General features: G+C 51.5%; 1 protein-coding gene across 1 annotated transcript in view; it reads right to left on the reverse strand.

The window, feature by feature from the left end:
• The window catches only part of WDR88 (WD repeat domain 88), a 267,202-nt gene extending 242,131 nt beyond the window's left edge, over window positions 1-25,071 (reverse strand). The window contains exon 1 of the mRNA XM_069218620.1: window positions 24,920-25,071. Within this exon, the coding sequence (XP_069074721.1) occupies window positions 24,920-25,030 (111 nt within the window). The 5' untranslated portion in view covers window positions 25,031-25,071. The remainder of the gene's footprint in view (window positions 1-24,919) is intronic.
• Window positions 25,072-25,278: the final 207 nt, after the last annotated feature.

Raw genomic sequence — 25,278 nt, forward strand, 5'->3', positions numbered from 1 at the left:
ATATGGGCTTCAGGGAGGAACTCATAACCATCAATTCCACCCTGGGCACCATCGTAGGGGTGCTGAAGGAAGTACTCAACACCAGGAGGGACACTGTGGCACAACAAGGGGCCCCTGACACTAGCATGGACGATGAACTGCCCACCACCTCCGCCGGCGCTAGTGGACAGGAGGCACCGCCACAGGACCACCACACCAGCACCCCACCCCCTGCAGAGGGAGAACCACCTCGCAAACGGTCCCTGAGATCCAGGAACAAGACAGAGAACGATGCCAAGACCCCCACCAAGAAATGAGACCACCTGATTGTCATCCTACTGTCCCACTTTGTGACCCTGTCCATCCTTAAACTGCTCCAGCTCCACTTCCTATGCCCATTTGGGCAATGCACCTGTGAGACTAATAGACTGGACTCTGCCATGGACATTCCTCCGCCATCACCCCTCACCATTTAACAATCTTCTCCAACAATGAGCACTTAAATAAACACCTTTAAAGCACAAAACAATCTGGAGTCAGTCTGTGATTTCGGAATACTGTATTGGCAATAACTGTTGCAAAAAGCTCTTTCATTTGTAATGTCAACATACCTATGCCACACAGCTCTAGTCCATGAGGAATCAAAGCAGATGACACACTGTGGGACCCATATCTGTGAAATCGTAAGGGAAAGTGACAACTCAGTGACCATACAGTGGGTGAAAACGACAGACAGCAGAGAGGTAGTAGTGTTTAAGTACATGTAGTAGGCAGCTCTGTATTCTTACCTGTGTTTCACTGGAAATATTGCTGGATAACTGAGTCCCTGTTGTCCATGTCTTCTTCCTCTGCTTCCTCGTCTTCACTGTCCACAGGCTCCACAGCTGCAACAACACCGCCATCTGGACCATCCTCCTGCAGAAAAGGCAACTGTCGTTGCAAAGCGAAGTTGTGAAGCATACAGCAGGCCACGATGATCTGGCACACCTTCTTTGGTGTGTAGAATAGGGATCCACCTGTCATATGGAGGCACCTGAACCTGGCCTTCAGGAGGCCGAAGGTCCACTCGATCACCCTCCTAGTTTGCCCATGGGCCTCATTGTAGTGTTCCTCTGCCCTTGTCCTGGGATTCCTCACTGGGGTCAGTAGCCATGACAGTTTGGGGTAACCAGAGTCACCTGTAAATGGCTAGGGACAACTGTTAGACACACACTAACCTGGAGGGATATCCCCAGACCCAGACAACCATTCCCACTGACTAGCTTCCAGGTGCTCACCTAATAGCCACACACGGTGCCTCTGGAGTTGACCCATCACATAAGGGATGCTGCTATTCTGCAGGATGTAGGCGTCATGCAAGGAGCCAGGGAACATGGAATTCACATGGGAGATGTACTGGTCTGCCAAACATACCATCTGTACATTCATCTAATGATAACTCTTTCGGTTTCTGTACACCTGTTCACTCCTGTGGGGGGGGGGCAAAGCCACATGGGTCTCATCAATGGCACCTATGATGTTAGGGATATGTCCCAGGGCATAGAAATCACCTTTCACTGTAGGCAAATCCTCCACCTGAGGGAAAACAATGTAGCTCCGCATGTGTTTCAGCGGTCTGGACAACACGTTGGAAAACATAGGCTGGGACAACCCTGATGCTATGGCCACTGTTGTTTGAAATGACCCACTTGCAAGGAAATGGAGCACTGACAGCACCTGCACTTGAGGGGGGATTCCTGTGGGATGGCGGATAGCTGACATCAGGTCTGGCTCCAACTGGGTACACAGTTCCTGGATTGTGGCACGGTCAAGCCTGTATGTGATTATCACATGTCTTTCCTCCATTGTCGACAGGTCCACCAACGGTCGGTACACCAGAGGATGCCGCCATTTCCTCACATGTCCCAGTGGACGGTGCCTATGAAGGACAACAGCGAGGACAGAGTCAAACAACTCAGAGGTACGTACCCACAGCTTACACAGAACACCATTCATAATCTAAAAAGTGGCCTGTATGTGTGTTGAGTCTAGGCCTACATATGTGTGACGCAGTTGAAAATGTAGCCATGTGGGCCCCTGAAATGGGGGCTGCCTGACCTGTAAAGTGGGACAATGGGATGTGAGGTAACTGTGCTGGCGTTGTACAACGTCGCGGTAGGCGGTCGAAGACCGCGGCGCAATGCTGCATTGGTTAACATTGGACCCTATGGGTCCCAGGAGCCAATGACGATGTACGCCGGCGGTGATGGTACGTACTGCCGCGGACGTGACCGCCATTTTCTATCTGTTCATCCACTCGATACCTGATCTTCGACAGGAGAGGACCTACACTGCAAGTGCTGCTGTGACCTCGGTCTGGAAGAGACAATGGCTTGAGTGTCTGGGGAAAGGCCCCGTGCTTTCACATCGGAGGAGTTGGAGAAACTCGTGGATGGGGTCCTCCCCCAGTACACGCTACTCTACGGTCCTCCAGACAAACAGGTAAGTACACTGGGAGCATGCTGTATGGGCTATGCCTGTGTGGAGAGGGGTGGATGTAAGAAGGAAGGGGGGAGAGTGCGGCGTGCATGAAACGACGGTGAGTGCATGTGCCACATGGCAAGGATAGGGATGGGGGCCAATCACTTTGACGGTGCAGTTGGTAATAACTTTCACTTCCCCCTGTACAAATCAGGTAGGTCAGCGTCCACCAGAAAAAATATATTTGGCGTGCCATCGCCAAGGACGTCCGGACCCTGGGGGTCTACCACAGACGGAGCACCCACTGCTGGAAAAGATGGGAGGACATTCGCCACTGGAGCAAGAAGAGGCTCAGCTGGGGATGGCCTCCCAACGTGGGAGGGGTGCCCGTCGCACCATGACCCCCCTGATGTTCAGGATCCTGGCGGTGGCGTACCCGGAGTTGGATGGGCGCTTGAGGGCATCACAGCAGCCACAAGGGGGTGAGTACACTCGCATTCTGCTGATTTTGCCCGCAGTGGAGGGGTCTGGGTGGGGGAGGTGGGCTGTGGGTTTCCCTAGGCTAGGGCGAGTTCCATAGGCAAGAACCCTCCGTAAGGCAGGCCATGTGGCACCCCACCGCACCTCTGTAGAGTGCCAAGTACACCTAGTCATCCCCTGTGTCATCCATGTCTGCAGATGTCATCCATAGCCTAGTAGGCCATTTCCCAGGAATTGAACAGTGGATCCCAAGACCGCGGCGTAGTGCAGGGGGCTTCTGTGTCTGTTGTGTCCGCCAACTGTAGCGGTAATGCATGCACTCAACATGTCTTTCTTCTGTCGTCCCCCCCCCCCTTTTTGTGGTCTCCCTGTTCTTGTGTGCATTTGCATCATCAGGCAGAGGAGCAGTGGCACCGGAGCACGAGGAGGCTGCATCCCACATGGCCATGGAGGGCCACACTACGGAATCGGACTTTACTAGTGGGACGGAGGGCGAGGGGAGCTCCACGGCGGGGACAGGAGCTGAGACCAGTGACACGGACTCGTCCTCTGATGGGAGCTCCTTTGTGGTGGCGGCAACATCTGTGCCCCCCATCTACAGGTACAGCCGCCAACCCCCCCTTCCAGCACCGCCCTCCCAGCAGCCCCTCAGCCTTCGCCCCGTGCCCGCTCACCAGGGAGGGTGGGCATCACCTTCGCCCCAGGCACCTCAGGCCCTGCCCCAGTCACCCCTGCTGCCCTTAGTGAGGAGGCCATTGACCTCCTCAGGTCCCTCACTGTTGGGCAGTCTACCATTTTGAATACCATCCAGGGTGTAGAAAGGCAGTTGAAACAAACAAATACATTCCTGGAGGGCATTCATTCTGGTCAGGCGGCCCTTCAGCGAGCTTTTCAGACTAAGGCCTCAGCATTGATGGCAGCCATTGTCCCTGTGTCTAGCCTCCCCCCTCCACCTTCCTCCACACAGACCCAGTCCCATGTACCCCAGCCTATCCCAAGCACACCTACAGACCAGCATGCACACACGTCAACACACAAGGGAAGCTCAGGCAAACATAAGCACCACACATCCCACAGGCACTCACGCAAGCATCCCACACATGCAGACACACCAACATCCACTGCCTCCACTGTGTCCCCTCCTCCTCGTCTCCCTCCTCCCTCCCAGTCTCGTCTACACTCACACCTGCATGCACAACCTCTACAGCCACTACTACCATGACCAGCACACCCACCACCACACCACGCTCACGTGCACTCACCACCCCCACTACCATTCACACGTCCCCTGTGTCCTCTCCCAGTGTGTCTGTGACGCCCCCTCCCAAGATACACAAACGCAGGCACACACCCACCCAACACCCATCCACCTCACGACAGCCTCCAGCGCATGCACCTTCACCCAAAGTCAGCAAACGGACATCTCCTACAACCACAACCTCTTCCTTCACTCCCAAACACCCTCCAGCTACCCGTCCCAGTGTCTCCAAAAAACTTTTCCTGTCCAACCTTGACCTCTTTCCCACACCTCCCCCCCCCGTCCATCTCCTAGGGCCAGGACTAGCGCCTCAGCCACAACATCTCCGGGACCAGTGGTGCCTGTAGTCACCGGAATCTTGAGTGCACCGGCCACCAGGGCAGCCAGTGTGGCACGGAGCCACAGCACAGACAGTCCCCCACCTGTGAAGCATCAGAAGTTGGCCAGTGCCCGGCGGGAGAGGGGGAAGACTCCAGCCACCAAAGCCGCTCCCAGGGGTACAGGTGGGAGTGTGGAGTCAGCTGCGACACCTTACAAGGTGGGGAAGGGGCACAAGAAAGTCAGCAAGTCTGGGAAGACCAGCACGGCGGAGAAGACCGCCATCATCCCAGCTGCCCAGGAGGCCACCGCCAGCACCAGCCCAGCTGCCCAGGAGGCCACCACCAGCACCAGCCCAGCTGCCCAGGAGGCCACTCCCAGTACCGCCAGCAAAAGCCCCGCTGGGCCATGAAGGACCGCCAGCACCAGCCCCGCTGGGCCATGAAGGACCGCCAGCAAAAGCCCCGCTGGGCCATGAAGGACCGCCAGCACAAGCCCCGCTGGGCCATGAAGGACCGCCAGCAAAAGCCCCGCTGGGCCATGAAGGACCGCCAGCAAAAGCCCCGCTGTGCCATGAAGGACAGCCAGCAAGAGCCCCGCTGGGCCATGAAAGACCGCCAGCACAAGCCACGCTGGGCCATGAAGGACCGCCAGCAGCTGAGTCACTGCAAAGGAGACCGCCGCTCCAAGCACCGCTGAACAGGGCACCGCCGCCTCAAGCACCGCTGAACAGGGCACCGCCGCCTCAAGCACCGTTGAACAGGGCACCGCCGCTACAAGCACCGCTGAACAGGGCACCGCCGTCTCAAGCACCGCTGAACAGGGCACCGCCGTCTCAAGCACCGCTGAACAGGGCACTGCCGCCTCAAGCACCGCTGAACAGGGCACCGCCGTCTCAAGCACCGCTGAACAGGGCACCGCCATCTCAAGCACCGCTGAACAGGGCACCGGCGCCTCAAACACCGCTGAACGGGGCACCGCAGTCTCAAGCAACACTGGCCCATGAGCACCAGGGGCACTGGCGCTACTGAGTCTGTCACGGGCAGAATGAAGCACTCTGGGCACCATGCCCCCTCCAGAACAAGTGGAGAGATCCATCCACTACCTCTGTCCTTAGCAGGATGAAGCACTCTGGGCACAATGCCCAGGATTGAACAGTGGGCAAACCAACCACTGTAGAGACTTGAGAGACTGTGGCTTTGCACTCCCCAGGATTGGACAGTGGGCAAACCACCCACTGTTATCCACTTGAGAGACTGTGGCTTTGCACTCCCCAGGATTGAACAGTGGGCAAACCACCCACTGTAGAGACTTGAAAGACTCTGGCTTTGCACTCCCCAGGATTGGACAGTGGGCAAACCACCCACTGTTATCCACTTGAGAGACTGTGGCTTTGCACTCCCCAGGATTGAACAGTGGGCAAACCACCCACTGTATAGACTTGAGAGACTGTGGCTTTGCACTCCCCAGGTTTGAACAGTGGGCAAACCACCCACTGTAGAGACTTGAGAGACTGTGGCTTTGCACTCCCCAGGATTGGACAGTGGGCAAACCACCCACTGTTATCCACTTGAGAGACTGTGGCTTTGCACTCCCCAGGATTGAACAGTGGGCAAACCACCCACTGTATAGACTTGAAAGACTGTGGCTTTGCACTCCCCAGGATTGAACAGTGGGCAAACCACCCACTGTAGAGACTTGAGACTGTGGCTTTGCACTCCCCAGGATTAAACGGTGGGCATGTGGCCCCCTCGTGGATTTGGCGTCGTGCACTCACCCGGCTGAGGTGCCCCCCCTTTCCCTCCCCCTGAGGTGCCTGTTTTGTTGCTCTCTGATGCCCCTGCAGTGTGCTCTGCGTCATGGTCGGGGATCTTGTGTGGGCCTCACCCATACCGTGTGGGCCCAGTGTTTCACTGACTTAATTGGAGCACTACCTGGACTACTATGCTTGGTATATATTTTGTACATGGTGTATATATATATTTTTGCCTACTTGCTTTTAATATATTAAAATGGTTACACTCATTTTCTATTGTCTTTGCATTCTTCCTGGGGGGTTAGGGGCTGTAACTGTGATGTATCATGCTGTATTAGTGTGTGTGTTGTAGTGGGTGGGGGTGTTGCGTGTGTGTGTCCCTGTTTTTTCCCTCCCCTGTGTCGTAGGTGCAGTACTCACCGTGGTCTTCGCCGCCGGCGTTCGCGCTCCTGGTAGAGGAGCACGAAGACAATCGCACAGAGAATTTGGAGTTCCAGGTCCATGGCGTCCTCGTTCCTCGTGGGGTGTGTAGAGGTGAGCGTTTTCCCTTTGAAGTCCTGTTTCCGCCATGTTTTTATCCACAGTGAATCCGCCCCGGAAAAGGTGGCGGATTGGTAGGTTGTGATACTGTGGGCATTACTTTGTCCTCCGCCTGTCTGTTGGCGGTGACCACTGCGCTGTTTGTTTGTACCGCCGTGGCGGTCGGAGTGTTAAAGTGGCTGTCTTTGTTGGCGGTTTCCACCACGGTCATAATTGCAAACTTTTTACCGCCGGCCTGTTGGCGGTCTTACCGCCGCTTTAACACCGACCGCCAGGGTTGTAATGACCACCATAGTCCCCAACAAAAGCATTTAAATGTTGGAGGTGCAATCCGACGAAACAGCCCTGGCGGTCTTTGACCGCTAGGGTTGTAATGAGGGCCTCAGTGTTCACTTAAGTATCAGCAATGGTTTGGTGAGTTAACATCTCCAAGTTCATCTTATTCGATGTTGATTACAAGAATTTATCAAGTTGCACGGGTATAGGTGTTTCATTTGTTTGTTCCTCTTGTAGACATTTGTCTGATTCACTCACATTTTTTGACAGATATTTCTAAGATTACTGTCAAAGACAATGTGCAGTTCTTGCAAGGTGCACACAGACTTTGATATCTGTAAAACAGCCTGAACTACCTCTCTGAAGTTTTGCATGGATGAAATCTTGATCATTCGCAATTGTGACATATAGGCGGTCATTACAACATTGGCAGTAAGAGCCGCTTATCGCCGTGCAGAAGACAGCCAACACACCCACACAAGTCCGCCACACCAAAGGTCAGTGATAAACTGGCGAAAACAAAACCTCCACTGTCACGCCAACAGAAATACGCCCACACTATCACGACCCACGAATCCACGCGGCGGTCTTTCAACCACGGTATTCCATTGGCGGTACACACCGCCACGCTCAAAATACACACACACTTACAAAACACAACCACAAAATACACACACCTGATACACATACACACACCACTCCCACACATCCAATACAATATAAAACACACACCCACATCACCTACAAACCCCTACGACCAAATTTCACGAAGGCCAGAGAGAGACACCACCATCAACAATACTAGCATCCACATGCACACAACACCATCAACCACATAACTTCCACTTACCTCACACTACACACCACTACATATCAGCACACTTATCACCCCACACATCACCTACACCACCCCATGGCACCGCAAAGACACCCCAGGTTGTCGGAGGAGGACCTCAGGGTCATGGTGGAGGAAATCGTCCGGGTAGAACCACAGCTATTCGGATCACAGGTGCAGCACACCTCAATTGCAAGGAAGATGGAACTATGGCGAAGAATAGTGGACGGGGTCAACGCAATGGGACAGCACCCAAGAAATCGGGAGGACATCAGGAAGAGGTGGAACGACCTACGGGGGAAGGTGCGTTCCGTGGTCTCAAGACACAACCTTGCGGTTCAGCGGACTGGCGGCAGACCCCCACCTCCTCCCCCACAACTAACAACATGGGAGGAGCAGGTCTTGGTGATTCTGCATCCTGAGGGCCTCCCGGGAGTAGGTGGAGGAATGGACTCTGGTAAGTCAAATCTTAACTATTACATCCCCCACCCTACCTGCATGCCAGCACATACCCCCTCCCTCACCCTCACCCCATCACTCCAGTTCCTCACAAATGTCCAAATATCACAACCCACCCATCCCAACACCAAGCCCTGCGTGAAACAACGCATGGACACACATTACTAAAGCATGCCCACTGCACATACCCATACACCCTCCTAAACCATCATCACACAAGGTCCCACACGGGAATTCAAGCACTGGGGTACACGGTCACCCACCCATTGCACACCACGCCACACACAGATGTAATAAACATCCTTTTATACCCCTACAGGACCCCTACCCAACGTCACCGGACAGGAGGGTCCACATATGTCCACACCACCAACAGAAGAGGCCCACAGTGATGACAGCACCTCTGTCCAACTGGATCTAGATGACCAGCCCGGCCCATCGGGGACATCGGGACAGTCGGTTCCCCACACCCAGTCACAGGCCACCACAGAGCTACCCCCCTCTGGAAACACCAATACAGCACCCACCCAGCGGACCCATACCACGTCAATCAGCAGTGTGTCCACCACTACAGGGAACCCAGGCTAACCCACCACCCCAACAACAACAGGGACCTGGGGGAAGTGGCAGTGGGCACACGGTCCAGGGGACGGAGGCCCAGGAATACAGGGGAACTGGGAGGGCTGCTGTGCGACAGGGGGCGGACAGGCCCAGGGAACCCACTCTCCACGAGGCCCTCTCCTCCGTCATGGGAGCCTACCACCACTCCCAGGAGACGATGGCAACGGTACTGGCCAAGTTTCAGGAGACCCAGCGCCTGCAGGAGGAACATTATATGGGCTTCAGGGAGGAACTCATAACCATCAATTCCACCCTGGGCACCATCGTAGGGGTGCTGAAGGAAGTACTCAACACCAGGAGGGACACTGTGGCACAACAATGGGCCCCTGACACTAGCATGGACGATGAACTGCCCACCACCTCCGCCGGCGCTAGTGGACAGGAAGCACCGCCACAGGACCACCACACCAGCACCCCACCCCCTGCAGAGGGAGAACCACCTCGCAAACGGTCCCTGAGATCCAGGAACAAGACAGAGAACGATGCCAAGACCCCCACCAAGAAATTAGACCACCTGATTGTCATCCTACTGTCCCACTTTGTGACCCTGTCCATCCTTAAACTGCTCCAGCTCCACTTCCTATGCCCATTTGGGCAATGCACCTGTGAGACTAATAGACTGGACTCTGCCATGGACATTCCTCCGCCATCACCCCTCACCATTTAACAATCTTCTCCAACATTGAGCACTTAAATAAACACCTTTAAAGCACAAAACAATCTGGAGTCAGTCTGTGATTTCGGAATACTGTATTGGCAATAACTGTTGCAAAAAGCTCTTTCATTTGTAATGTCAACATACCTATGCCACACAGCTCTAGTCCATGAGGAATCAAAGCAGATGACACACTGTGGGACCCATATCTGTGAAATCGTAAGGGAAAGTGACAACTCAGTGACCATACAGTGGGTGAAAACGACAGACAGCAGAGAGGTAGTAGTGTTTAAGTACATGTAGTAGGCAGCTCTGTATTCTTACCTGTGTTTCACTGGAAATATTGCTGGATCACTGAGTCCCTGTTGTCCATGTCTTCTTCCTCTGCTTCCTCGTCTTCACTGTCCACAGGCTCCACAGCTGCAACAACACCGCCATCTGGACCATCCTCCTGCAGAAAAGGCAACTGTCGTTGCAAAGCGAAGTTGTGAAGCATACAGCAGGCCACGATGATCTGGCACACCTTCTTTGGTGTGTAGAATAGGGATCCACCTGTCATATGGAGGCACCTGAACCTGGCCTTCAGGAGGCCGAAGGTCCACTCGATCACCCTCCTAGTTTGGCCATGCGTCTCATTGTAGTGTTCCTCTGCCCTTGTCCTGGGATTCCTCACTGGGGTCAGTAGCCATGACAGTTTGGGGTAACCAGAGTCACCTGTAAATGGCTAGGGACAACTGTTAGACACACACTAACCTGGAGGGATATCCCCAGACCCTGACAACCATTCCCACTGACTAGCTTCCAGGTGCTCACCTAATAGCCACACACGGTGCCTCTGGAGTTGACCCATCACATAAGGGTGCTGCTATTCTGCAGGATGTAGGCGTCATGCAAGGAGCCAGGGAACATGGAATTCACATGGGAGATGTACTGGTCTGCCAAACATACCATCTGTACATTCATCTAATGATAACTCTTTCGGTTTCTGTACACCTGTTCACTCCTGTGGGGGGGGGGCAAAGCCACATAGGTCCCATCAATGGCACCTATGATGTTAGGGATATGTCCCAGGGCATAGAAATCACCTATCACTGTAGGCAAATCCTCCACCTGAGGGAAAACAATGTAGCTCCGCATGTGTTTCAGCGGTGTGGACAACACGTTGGAAAACATAGGCTGGGACAACCCTGATGCTATGGCCACTGTTGTTTGAAATGACCCACTTGCAAGGAAATGGAGCACTGACAGCACCTGCACTTGAGGGGGGATTCCTGTGGGATGGCGGATAGCTGACATCAGGTCTGGCTCCAACTGGGTACACAGTTCCTGGATTGTGGCACGGTCAAGCCTGTATGTGATTATCACATGTCTTTCCTCCATTGTCGACAGGTCCACCAACGGTCGGTACACCAGAGGATGCCGCCATCTCCTCACAAGTCCCAGCGGACGGTGCCTATGAAGGACAACAGCGAGGACAGAGTCAAACAACTCAGAGGTACGTACCCACAGCTTACACAGAACACCATTCATAATCTAAAAAGTGGCCTGTATGTGTGTTGAGTCTAGGCCTAGGTATGTGTGACGCAGTTGAAAATGTAGCCATGTGGGCCCCTGAAATGGGGGCTGCCTGACCTGTAAAGTGGGACAATGGGATGTGAGGTAACTGTGCTGGCGTTGTACAACGTCGCGGTAGGCGGTCGAAGACCGCGGCGCAATGCTGCATTGGTTAACATTGGACCCTATGGGTCCCAGGAGCCAATGACGATGTACGCCGGTGGTGATGGTACGTACTGCCGCGGACGTGACCGCCATTTTCTATCTGTTCATCCACTCGATACCTGATCTTCGACAGGAGAGGACCTACACTGCAAGTGCTGCTGTGACCTCGGTCTGGAAGAGACAATGGCTTGAGTGTCTGGGGAAAGGCCCCGTGCTTTCACATCGGAGGAGTTGGAGAAACTCGTGGATGGGGTCCTCCCCCAGTACACGCTACTCTACGGTCCTCCAGACAAACAGGTAAGTACACTGGGAGCATGCTGTATGGCCTATGCCTGTGTGGAGAGGGGTGGATGTAAGAAGGAAGGGGGGAGAGTGCGGCGTGCATGAAACGACAGTGAGTGCATGTGCCACATGGCAAGGGTAGGGATGGGGGCCAATCACTTTGACGGTGCAGTTGGTAATAACTTTCTCTTCCCCCTGTACAAATCAGATAGGTCAGCGTCCACCAGAAAAAATATATTTGGCGTGCCATCGCCAAGGACGTCCGGACCCTGGGGGTCTACCACAGACGGAGCACCCACTGTTGGAAAAGATGGGAGGACATTCGCCACTGGAGCAAGAAGAGGCTCAGCTGGGGATGGCCTCCCAACGTGGGAGGGGTGCCCGTCGCACCATGACCCCCCTGATGTTCAGGATCCTGGCGGTGGCGTACCCGGAGTTGGATGGGCGCTTGAGGGCATCACAGCAGCCACAAGGGGGTGAGTACACTCGCATTCTGCTGATTTTGCCCGCAGTGGAGGGGTCTGGGTGGGGGAGGTGGGCTGTGGGTTTCCCTAGGCTAGGGAGAGTTCCATAGGCAAGAACCCTCCGTAAGGCAGGCCATGTGGCACCCCACCGCACCTCTGTAGAGTGCCAAGTACACCTAGTCATCCCCTGTGTCATCCATGTCTGCAGATGTCATCCATAGCCTAGTAGGCCATTTCCCAGGAATTGAACAGTGGATCCCAAGACCGCAGCGTAGTGCAGGGGGCTTCTGTGTCTGTTGTGTCCGCCAACTGTAGCGGTAATGCATGCACTCAACATGTCTTTCTTCTGTCGTCCCCCCCCCTTTTAGTGGTCTCCCTGTTCTTGTGTGCATTTGCATCATCAGGCAGAGGAGCAGTGGCACCGGAGCACGAGGAGGCTGCATCCCACATGGCCATGGAGGGCCACACTATGGAATCGGACTTTACTAGTGGGACGGAGGGTGAGGGGAGCTCCACGGCGGGGACAGGAGCTGAGACCAGTGACACGGACTCGTCCTCTGATGGGAGCTCCCTTGTGGTGGCGGCAACATCTGTGCCCCCCATCTACAGGTACAGCCGCCAACCCCCCCTTCCAGCACCGCCCTCCCAGCAGCCCCTCAGCCTTCGCCCCGTGCCCGCTCACCCGGGAGGGTAGGCATCACCTTCGCCCCAGGCACCTCAGGCCCTGCCCCAGTCACCCCTGCTGCCCTTAGTGAGGAGGCCATTGACCTCCTCAGGTCCCTCACTGTTGGGCAGTCTACCATTTTGAATACCATCCAGGGTGTAGAAAGGCAGTTGAAACAAACAAATACATTCCTGGAGGGCATTCATTCTGGTCAGGCGTCCCTTCAGCGAGCTTTTCAGACTAAGGCCTCAGCATTGATGGCAGCCATTGTCCCTGTGTCTAGCCTCCCCCTCCACCTTCCTCCACACAGACCCAGTCCCATGTACCCCAGCCTATCCCAAGCACACCTACAGACCAGCATGCACACATGTCAACACACAAGGGAAGCTCAGGCAAACATAAGCACCACACATCCCACAGGCACTCACGCAAGCATCCCACACATGCAGACACACCAACATCCACTGCCTCCACTGTGTCCCCTCCTCCTCGTCTCCCTCCTCCCTCCCAGTCTCGTCTACACTCACACCTGCATGCACTACCTCTACAGCCACTACTACCATGACCAGCACACCCACCACCACACCACGCTCACGTGCACTCACCACCCCCACTACCATTCACACGTCCCCTGTGTCCTCTCCCAGTGTGTCTGTGACGCCCCCTCCCAAGATACACAAACGCAGGCACACACCCACCCAACACCCATCCACCTCACGACAGCCTCCAGCGCATGCACCTTCACCCAAAGTCAGCAAACGGACACCTCCTACAACCACAACCTCTTCCTCCACTCCCAAACACCCTCCAGCTACCCGTCCCAGTGTCTCCAAAAAACTTTTCCTGTCCAACCTTGACCTCTTTCCCACACCTCCCCCCCCCCGTCCATCTCCTAGGGCCAGGACTAGCACCTCAGCCACAACATCTCCGGGACCAGTGGTGCCTGTAGTCACCGGAATCTGGAGTGCACCGGCCACCAGGGCAGCCAGTGTGGCACGGAGCCACAGCACAGACAGTCCTCCACCTGTGAAGCATCAGAAGTTGGCCAGTGCCCGGCGGGAGAGGGGGAAGACTCCAGCCACCAAAGCCGCTCCCAGGGGTACAGGTGGGAGTGTGGAGTCAGCTGCGACACCTTACAAGGTGGGGAAGGGGCACAAGAAAGTCAGCAAGTCTGGGAAGAGCAGCACGGCGGAGAAGACCGCCATCATCCCAGCTGCCCAGGAGGCCACCGCCAGCACCAGCCCAGCTGCCCAGGAGGCCACCACCAGCACCAGCCCAGCTGCCCAGAAGGCCACTCCCAGTACCGCCAGCAAAAGCCCCGCTGGGCCATGAAGGACCGCCAGCACCAGCCTCGCTGGGCCATGAAGGACCGCCAGCAAAAGCCCCGCTGGGCCATGAAGGACCGCCAGCACAAGCCCCGCTGGGCCATGAAGGACCGCCAGCAAAAGCCCCGCTGTGCCATGAAGGACAGCCAGCAAGAGCCCCGCTGGGCCATGAAAGACCGCCAGCACAAGCCCCGCTGGGCCATGAAGGACCGCCAGCAGCTGAGTCACTGCAAAGGAGACCGCCGCTCCAAGCACCGCTGAACAGGGCACCGCCGCCTCAAGCACCGCTGAACAGGGCACCGCCGCCTCAAGCACCGTTGAACAGGGCACCGCCGCTACAAGCACCGCTGAACAGGGCACCGCCGTCTCAAGCACCGCTGAACAGGGCACCGCCGTCTCAAGCACCGTTGAACAGGGCACTGCCGCCTCAAGCACCGCTGAACAGGGCACCGCCGTCTCAAGCACCGCTGAACAGGGCACCGCCATCTCAAGCACCGCTGAACAGGGCACCGCCGCCTCAAACACCGCTGAACAGGGCACCGCAGTCTCAAGCAACGCTGGCCCATGAGCACCAGGGGCACTGACGCTACTGAGTCTGTCACGGGCAGAATGAAGCACTCTGGGCACCATGCCCCCTCCAGAACCAGTGGAGAGATCCATCCACTACCTCTGTCCTTAGCAGGATGAAGCACTCTGGGCACAATGCCCCCTCCAGAACCAGTGGAGAGATCCATCCACTACCTCTGTCCTTAGCAGGATGAAGCACTCTGGGCACCATGCCCCCTCCAGAACCAGTGGGGACTGTTATCCACTTGAGAGACTGTGGCTTTGCACTCCCCAGGATTGAACAGTGGGCAAACCACCCACTGTTATCCACTTGAGAGACTGTGGCTTTGCACTCCCCAGGATTGAACAGTGGGCAAACCACCCACTGTAGAGACTTGAAAGACTCTGGCTTTGCACTCCCCAGGATTGGACAGTGGGCAAACCACCCACTGTTATCCACTTGAGAGACTGTGGCTTTGCACTCCCCAGGATTGAACAGTGGGCAAACCACCCACTGTATAGACTTGAGAGACTGTGGCTTTGCACTCCCCAGGTTTGAACAGTGGGCAAACCACCCACTGTAGAGACTTGAGAGACTGTGGCTTTGCACTCCCCAGGATTGGACAGTGGGCAAACCACCCACTGTTATCCACTTGAGAGACTGTGGCTTTGCACTCCCCAGGATTGAACAGTGGGCAAACCACCCACTGTATAGACTTGAAAGACTGTGGCTTTGCACTCCCCAGGATTGAACAGTGGGCAAACCACCCACTGTAGAGACTTGAGACTGTGGCTTTGCACTCCCCAGGATTAAACGGTGGGCATGTGGCCCCCTCGTGGATTTGGCGTCGTGCACTCACCCGGCTGAGGTGCCCCCCCTTTCCCTCCCCCTGAGGTGCCTGTTTTGTTGCTCTCTGATGCCCCTGCAGTGTGCTCTGCGTCATGGTCGGGGATCTTGTGTGGGCCTCACCCATACCGTGTGGGCCCAGTGTTCCACTGACTTAATTGGAGCACTACCTGGACTACTATGCTTGGTATATATTTTGTACATGGTGTATATATATATTTTTGCCTACTTGCTTTTAATATATTAAAATGGTTACACTCATTTTCTATTGTCTTTGCATTCTTCCTGGGGGGTTAGGGGCTGTAACTGTGATGTATCATGCTGTATTAGTGTGTGTGTTGTAGTGGGTGGGGGTGTTGCGTGTGTGTGTCCCTGTTTTTTCCCTCCCCTGTGTCGTAGGTGCAGTACTCACCGTGGTCTTCGCCGCCGGCGTTCGCGCTCCTGGTAGAGGAGCACGAAGACAATCGCACAGAGAATTTGGAGTTCCAGGTCCATGGCGTCCTCGTTCCTCGTGGGGTGTGTAGAGGTGAGCGTTTTCCCTTTGAAGTCCTGTTTCCGCCATGTTTTTATCCACAGTGAATCCGCCCCGGAAAAGGTGGCGGATTGGTAGGTTGTGATACTGTTGGCATTACTTTTTCCTCCGCCTGTCTGTTGGCGGTGACCACTGCGCTGTTTGTTTGTACCGCCGTGGCGGTCGGAGTGTTAAAGTGGCTGTCTTTGTTGGCGGTTTCCACCACGGTCATAATTGCAAACTTTTTACCGCCGGCCTGTTGGCGGTCTTACCGCCGCTTGAACACCGACCGCCAGGGTTGTAATGACCACCATAGTCCCCAACAAAAGCATTTAAATGAGGGCACCTCTTTGAATTTAAATTCTTCAGGTGAAAATTTTTTATTAGCTAAAGTATGAGTTTGGGCTTCACTGATTAGGTTGCAGCATCTCCATCAAATAATGCATTTGTTGGAAGATGATCATGCAACAGAATGTCCTTGATAAATTCACCCCTTTATTTTGCTGTTTTCATCTGTATATGTGCTTGAGAAAGTTATTTTTTTGTAACCTGTTTTGTAGTGGCTGGTTGGACAAAACTCTTACTATGGCAATTAAAGTATGGAAGTTTAGCTTTAGTGATTATGTCAAACAACCTTTTCTCTGTCAATACAAATCTCCCCTGTTTCAGTTCTGCGTATAGTTTCGATCCATGTTCCAGGACATCTAGTGGACATGTCTTTATATTGTTCTCCACATATTGTTTAGTCACAATGTTGTGTGGTTGCACAGTCTCAGTCATTTAAAAGGGGTTTCCCTGCTGCTGCATGAAATGAAGAAGTATGTCAACATGTTTATTAAAACGTTCCCCTCTCTTTCCCACAAGTTCATGGTGAGGAACAGTTTCTCGATGGTCCATTAATTTTGAATTTTTCACCTCTCTGAAAACATTGCAAATAGAAAGGAATTCATGGTAAACTGGCTGCCTTTAAGCGACATATTTTAGAGCTGTGTATACTGTTGCGTAGTTTGTCACTGGAGCTGGTGCGACTGGTAAAAACTCAACCTTCTTCAGTGGGGTGATATTCAGGTCCTCAGCCACTTTGAAACTTTCTGGTAGGCTGGCACGTGTGGAAGGCTTGAAGTGATTTTGCACATGTTGGAAAGGCAGTTGGGCTATAAGTTTGCAGCTTTGTTTATGCCTACAGCTGACACAGCTTGTTTCAAGAAGCTACATCATTGGTACAGTCTCGAAAAAGCACCATGGCAGTCTCATGTGTGTTGGATGTTCCAGACAAAGAAGAGCTGACTTCAAAATCTGAATTATCAAGAGCAGCAATTGTAAATTCTTTCCTGGTAAAGTGACTTGGAAGTGGTGTGCTGTCAGATTCACAAGATTTTATAGTATCAGCCGCTAACAAGTTCCTGCTCTTTACTACGTCATTATAACTTGTTGACACACAAATAACATAACACACACCTTAAACAACAAATTTCACGTAGGGTCAAGTAATAATGGGATATGCTCTATTTTACATTGTGAAACCACAACTGGTTAATTCAGTCTCTGCAGATGTCTCTGTGTGTAACTAGAGAGTAACCAAATTGAGTCCTCGGATACTCAGTACAAAATAGTGACTTGTCTATTTATAGAGCTACAAAAACCCATCCAACTCAGAAAACACTTTGACTATGTAATGTATTAATTGTATTATACGCAGTAAAAGATTGGCATTGCTTGAAGTGCCACACGTAGCTGTAGAACATGTCTCTCCTAAGTACACGGAAACCTAGGAAATGTCACAAATAAGCAATCTTAAAACTTTTCAACTATTGGAGTTGCTATGAAAATCTTGCACATCCAGTCTGACACCTGGGAAAATCTACTGAGTGAGGAATTTGCAGTTGGAATTTTCATTCAGAAATGTACTCACTCAACCATTCATGCATTTATTTATTCTTCCGTCTATCCATCCATGCACAGTTATTCACCACGCACTTGCACATTCCGATACGGATCACCTTTCATCTGCTAGCGCAGGTGTTTAAATAAAAATTATTAATGACTATGTATTTCGAACAATGAGTTTGTGTAGAAAATTAAAAAAGATAGAAAAATAATGCACACATTTTAAAATGTGATCACGAAGACTGGCCACCAATGTTAACGGAGTGTACTAATCAATGATTTAATACTTATGAAATGTTGAATATATGTTAAACTAAGGCAGTAATATGTCATATTAAGGGTTATGAATTAAGCTTTAGCTTTATTAATTATAGGCCTTAACTTAGCGAGTGTCCTGGCCTACTTGCCAGGCCTCATGTAAAAGCTGTATTTCTTAGCGTTTAATAAAATGGCTGTCCAAAGAAAGTTAAACTGTGAATTTCTATTGTATTGTTTAAATGTGTTTATAACAGATGCTTCTCATGAGAACCGACTACTAGGAGATGATGTTTTTGCTAATGCAACATTTTGGGGGTCATTCTGACCCCGGCCGGCGGCGGAAGCCGGCGGCTTGGCTGGAACCGCCAGAATACCGCTGTGCGGTCAAAAGACCGCCGTGGGTATTCTGGGTTTCCCGCTGGGCTGGCGGGCGACCGCCTGAAGGCCGCCCGCCAGCCCAGCGGGAAACACCCTTCCATGAGGATGCCGGCTCCGAATGGAGCCGGCGGAGTGGAAGGGGTGCGACGGGTGCAGTTGCACCAGTCGCGATTTTCAGTGTCTGCATGGCAGACACTGAAAATCTTGGTGGGGCCCTGTTACGGGGGCCCCTGCAGTGCCCATGCCATTGGCATGGGCACTGCAGGGGTCCCCAGGGGCCCTACGACACCCCTTACCGGCATCCTGTGCCTGGCGGCCAAAACCGCCAGCAACAGGATGGCGGTATGGGGGTCGGAATCCCCATGGCGGCGCAGAGGATTCCCCAGGACAGCGGAAAACCGGCGGCACACCGCCGGTTTTCCGTTTCTGACCGCGGCTGTACCGCCGCGGTCAGAATGCCCAAGGGAGCACCGCCAGCCTGTTGGCGGTGCTCCCGCGGTCGTTGGCCCTGGCGGATTTTACCGCCAGGGTCAGGATGACCCCCTTTATGTGTAATGTGTGTGAGGCTGACTTTCCCAGGACAAGAACAATGAAGATACTGACTAGAGTAGAAGCTGCAACAATATTGTTACCTGACTAGCTGGATGATGAGGACATTGCAAGACAAACCAATCAACGACATGTGAACAGAGTAATATTAGAATTCATAGATTTGGGATTTTAGTTTTATTGGACGAAGTGTGAACATACAATTAAATGACCAATAGGGATTTGGGGGTAGTTTTAACAGTTTTGACTTAACAAGAGTACACAGAAAGAAGACAGACATTCTGAGACATTCTGCCCTTACTATTGCCCATATTGCGTCTTGATGAGAGACGTGCTTAACTTTAATGCCAAAAGACTTCACCTTTCCTGAACTTTGATGCTGAATCCTGATGCCTTGCTGATCGACTGAGGTCCTGAGGGCGAAGACTGATTCGGCTTTGCTGATCCATGCTGAGGATAGGTACTATAACCTAAATTGTGATTATTATGCATATTCGCTTTTTCTTTCTAGGTACCTTCTGCATTGTTTTGATAGAGCCATAGTTAGATGTTCTTCCAAATTTGTGTTACTAAATTGTTTTGCATGAAGCCCAACATGCTGATGCTAATCTGATGTTAGTTAAGGATTCCCACTAATGAATTATGATAACAGGAACTAATGTTTGATGAATTTCTCTGCTAAACTCCATGTACATCATTACATTGACGCAGCTGACGTTGCTATTGATTTGCACCATAACCTTAAAATGTGTTGAATTTCAAACTTTGATTAGATCACGTTTCTTCCGCCGCTTTGGACAACCAGTATTGTTTCTGTATGTGTTTCATTTGATATTGAGATTAATCTACATGACCTTAGCAACCCCTTCTGTGCTGGGGACGTAATGGTTAAGTCCACCGGCACAGTGCTCCTGTGCCGAGGATGTAACCATTACGTCCTCGGCATTGAGCTCAGAGGGAGCGCTAGCGCTTCCTCTGTGGGCTTTCTTCTCACCCCCACACCTCCGACCCCCCCCCAACTCCCCCAGTGACGTCTGATGACTTCAGCAAGCATTTGCGCGTTGACGTTATCAGAGGCCACTTCCCCATCGCGATGGAAGCTCACCTTCCAGCATGATCGGAAGAGAAATGCTTTGCATTTCTCTTCCGATCATGTGATGGGGGCCTGAGAGGCTTCAAGGGAAGGAAAGGAATTTCCTTCCCTTTGAAGTCTCTCAGAGCATTTCAGAAGCCGGATCGTAAAGCGATCCAGCTTCTGAAATGCCCACTAGACACCAGGGATCATTTTCTAACAGAAACTGGCATGAGGGGAGCGACCCATTGGGCAAGGGTCGCTCCCCAGGGGGGCAATTTTTTCAAGGCCTTTTATGCGCCCCCTGGGGGCACATCGGCCTATTGTTATTAGGCCGATCTGCCCCCAGGGGGGGGAGAAACCACTTGGCGCCAGGAATCATTTTTTTTTTGTTAGTCAAGGGTCACTCCCCTAGGGGGCAAATTATATTTAGGCCATTTCTGCCCCCCTTGGGGGCAGATCGGCCTATTTTTATGAGGCCAGTCTGCCCCCAAGGGGGGGCAGAAACCACTAGACACCAGGGAGGTTTTTTTTATGGCGAATACGGAAGGGGAGGAACCCCTTAGGCAAGGGTTGCTCCCCGGGGGGGGGGAATTTATTATAGGCCATTACTGCCCCTCTAGGTGCCAGGGATCTTTTTTTTTTTTTTTTTTTAGAGGTGGGGAGCGACCCCTTAGGCAAGGATCGCTCCCCTGGGGGCAATTGTATTTAGACGATTTCTTCCCCTCCCCGCCACCCCCCCCCCCCCCCCCCCCCCCTTAGGGGCAGATCGGCTGATTTTTGTTAGGCCAATCTTCCCCCAAGGGGGTCAGAAAACACTAGGCAACAGGTTTTTTTTTTGCGCCAATTTCACACAAGGGGAGCGACCCATTAGGCAAGGGTCGCTCCAGGGTGGGGGGGGGCAAATGTATTATAGGCCATTTCTGCACCCCCTTGGGGGGCAGAAACCTCTAGGCGCCAGGGATCTTTTATTTTTGTTTTTTTTGTTGTTTTTTTTTAGAGGTCGGAAGCGACCCCTTAGGCAAGGGTCGCTGCATTGAAGGGACAAATTTATTTTTGCCCATTTCTGCTCCCCTTGGGGGCAGATCGGCATATTTCTATTAGGGGCAGAAACCACTTAGGCACTAGGGATTGGTGTGTATGTATGTGTGTGTTTTGTTTAGGAGGGCAGCCCCTTGGGTAAGGGTCACTCCCCATGGGGGCACATTACTGGTGGCCATATCTGCCTATTTTTGGAAGGCCCATCTGCCCCCAAGGGGGGGCAGAAAGCCCACCAGAGACCAGGGAAGTTTCTTTTTCTCCAAAATAAGAGGGTGGGGGTATGGCCATACCTCCAACCCAAATAAATGAGGCCAAGGTTGTTCAGCCCACCAGTGGGCAGATGGGGCAATTACCCCAATCCACACAACGGGAGGGCAGAAAGTCTACGAGATGCCAGGGAATTAAAAAAGAAATAGTGGGGTGGTGGCTACCAACCAGTATGGGCCCCCACCCCAACTGAAGGGGATAACAGTCTTTCAGCTCTCCCCCGCACTCTAAAACATCTTATCCCACAGCAAGCAAGAAGACATTTGATTATTTTGGGTTTTGGTTTTACATTTGGGCCATGAGAGCTTGGCTAACTCTCAAAAGCGTCCCACTTGGAATGGTGAGGGCTGCACTTTATGGATTTTGGGACGCTGCCATGTAGATAAATCCACAAGACCTAGACACATCTGAAAACTAAACATCTGGGTGATTCCAGGGTGGTGTGTTTCACATGCACCCTGCGCCATTTTCTTACCCACAATGCCCTGCAAACCTCCAACTTTGTTAGAAATCACACATTTTCCCACATTTTTGTGATGGAACCTTCCGGAATCTGCAGGAATCCACCCAATTCCTACCACCCAGCATTCTCTCATCTATACCGATAAACATTTGGCTGCCCTTGTCAGCCTAAAATTTTTTTTTTTTCAAACTTCCCTTTTGGACCCTTTTTGGTTCCCCCTCAATTTTGACATGTTTTTCGTTCTTCCCTGTCACAAGCACTTGGCCCACCTACACAAATGAGGTATTATTTTACCGAGAGACTGAGGAGAACGTTGGGTGGTATGAAATTTGTCCCGGTGCGGTGATCCCACACAGAAATGTGGACATTTTTTGATTTGTTTGCTAAATTTGAGGTTTGCTCAGGATTCTGGGTAAGAAAACATTGGGGGATCCATGCAAGTCACACCTCCCTGGACTCCCTCATGTGTCTAGTTCTCAGAAATTTCTGGGTTTGATAGGTTTCCCTAGATAGCTGCTGAGCCCAGGACCAAAAACGCGGGTGCCCCTCCCCCTGCAAAAACAGGTAGTTTTGTATTCGATCATTTTGATGTGTCCAGATAGTGTCTTGGGGCATTTCCTTTTGCGGGCAGTAGGCCTACCCACAAAAGTGAGGTACCATTTTTATCAGAAGACTAGGGGGAACGCTGGGTGGAAGGAAATTTGTGGCTCCTCTCTGATTCCAGAACTTTCTGTCACCGAAATAAGAGGAAAAAGTGTTTTTTTGGCCAAATTTTGAGGTTAGCAAAGGATTCTGGGTAACAGAACCTGGTCAGAGCCCCACAAGTCACCCCACCTTGGATTCCCCTAGGTGTCTGTTTTTCAAAACTGTGCAGGTTTGCTAGGTTTCCCTAGGTGCTGGCTGAGCTAAAGGGCCAAAATCCACAGCTAGGCACTTTGCAAAAAACAGCTCGGTTTTCTTTGTGAAAATGTGATGTGTCCACGTTGTGTTTTGGGGCATCTCCTGTCGCGGGCGCTAGGCCTACCCCCACAAGTGAGGTACCATTAAGTGAGGTACCATTTTTATCAGAAAACGTGGGGGAACACTGGGTTGAAGGAAATTTGTGGCTCCTCTCTGATTCCAGAACTTTCTGTCACCGAAATGAGAGGAAAAAGTGTTTTTTGGCCACATTTTGAGGTTTGCAAAGGATTCTGGGTAACAGAACCTAGTCAGAGCCCCACAAGTCACCCCATCTTGGATTCCCCTAGGTGTCTATTTTTGAAAACTGTGCAGGTTTGCTAGGTTTCCCTAGGTGCTGGCTGAGCTAGAGGTCAAAATCACAGCTAGGCACTTTGCAAAAAACAGCTCTGTTTTCTTTGTGAAAATGTGATGTGTACACGTTGTGTTTTGGGGCATTTCCTGTTGTGATCGCTAGGCCTACCCACGCAAGTGAGGTACCATTGTTATCGGGAGACTTGGGGGAACATAGAATAGCAAAACAAGTGTTATTGCCCCTTGTCTTTCTCTACATTTTTTCCTTCCAAATGTAAGACAGTGTGTAAAAAAGACGTCTATTTGAGAAATGCCCTGTAATTCACATGGTAGTATGGGCACCCCGGAATTCAGAGATGTGCAAATAACCACTGCTTCTCAACACCTTATCTTGTGGCCATCTTGGAAATACAAAGGTTTTCTTGATACCTACTTTTCACTTTTTATATTCCAGCAAATGAATTGCTGTATACCTGGTATAGAATAAAAACCCATTGCCAGGTGCAGCTCATTTATTGGCTCTGGGCACCTAGGGTTCTTGATGAACCTACAACCCCTATATATCCCCGTAACTAGAAGAGTCTAGCTGACGTAACGGTATATTGCTTTAAAAAATCTGACATCGCAGGTAAAGGTTACAGAGTAAAACGTAGAGAAAAATTTCATTTTTTTTCACCTCAATTGCAATATTCTTTTATTTCAGCTGTTATTTTCTGTAGGAAACACTTGTAGGATCTACACAAAAGACCCCTTGCTGAATTCAGAATGTTTTCTACGTTTCGGAAATGTTTAGCTTTCTGGGATCCAGCATTGGTTTCCTCACCCATTTTTGTCACTAACTAGAAGGAGGCTGAAAGCACAAAGAAATAGTAAAAATGGGGTATGTCCCAGTAAAATGTCAAAATTGTGTTGAAGAATGGGGTTTTCTAATTCAAGTCTGCTTGTTCCTGAAAGCTGGGAAGAAGGTGATTTTACCACTTACAACCGCAAACCCTTTGTTGATGCCATTTTCAGGGAAAAAAAGACAAGCCTTCTTCTGCAGCACTTTTTTTCCCATTTTTTGGACAAAAACTAAATTTTCGCTGTATTTTGGCTAATTTCTTGGTCTCTTTCAGGGGAACCCGTAAAGTCTGGGTACCTCTAGAATCCCTAGGATGTTGGGAAAAAAGGACGCAAATTTGGTATGGGTAGCTTATGTGCAGAAAAAGTTATGAGGGCCTAAGTGCGAACTGCCCCCAAATAGCCAAAAAAAGGCTCGGCACATGAGGGGAAAAGCCCTGGCAGCGAAGGGGTTAATATAGGGAAATAAACATTCAAAACTTGTACTAAAGGTGTGGTTATCCATGACTGAAAGGTCATGGGGCGTGACAATTACTGACTCCATTGATTATTGATGTTATTGATTACTAATAATTATTGATTATTGGGTATTGATTATGTACTGGATCTATGGTAACAACATCTTAATTGCGAGTCAAAAGGTTCATTGACCTATTCGCGTCCCCTTGTAAGTTTACTTATTAAGGTCAGATCCGCTAACACATCCATGCAGGTGTCACTCTTTCATGATCCATTCATGTAACCTGCTGAATTATCAATCGGAATTGGTATATTAACACAGCTTGAGCCAGTTATTAGTCTTTTCTCTTTGTCTATGGACAAGTACCAGACACTAGTCCTCTTCCCCTATCTACCGCTGAGACCAAGTGTTCATCTGTATTCAGTGTAATTTTATGACCGATATGGAGATTAACTGACCTGTGATAGTTTCTCGCTACCCCAGTCGTTATTTCCCCTGTCTGTGGACTCCTCGTCTGCCAGGGGCTCTTCTACAGCGAGCGGATCCACTTGACAGGTGTCCGATGTCATGTTTCTGTAGGAAAGCTACCTGCTGTCCCGTCCCGTCTGGCCTGGCGTGCACCGTTTCCATAGAAACCACATTTCTCCACAGACACAGAAAATGGACGACCGTCGACTTGTACAAATGTCATTTGATATAATTTGACAATTCCCTGTAATTTGGCCCGTTCTTTACAGTTGACAAACTAACAGTGATGATATAAACAAGTTTAGCTACACTACATATTACTTATGATGAACTATAAGTGAATTATTAA

The sequence above is a fragment of the Pleurodeles waltl genome, chromosome 12, assembly GCF_031143425.1.
Source record: "Pleurodeles waltl isolate 20211129_DDA chromosome 12, aPleWal1.hap1.20221129, whole genome shotgun sequence".
Taxonomy (NCBI): domain Eukaryota; kingdom Metazoa; phylum Chordata; class Amphibia; order Caudata; family Salamandridae; genus Pleurodeles; species Pleurodeles waltl.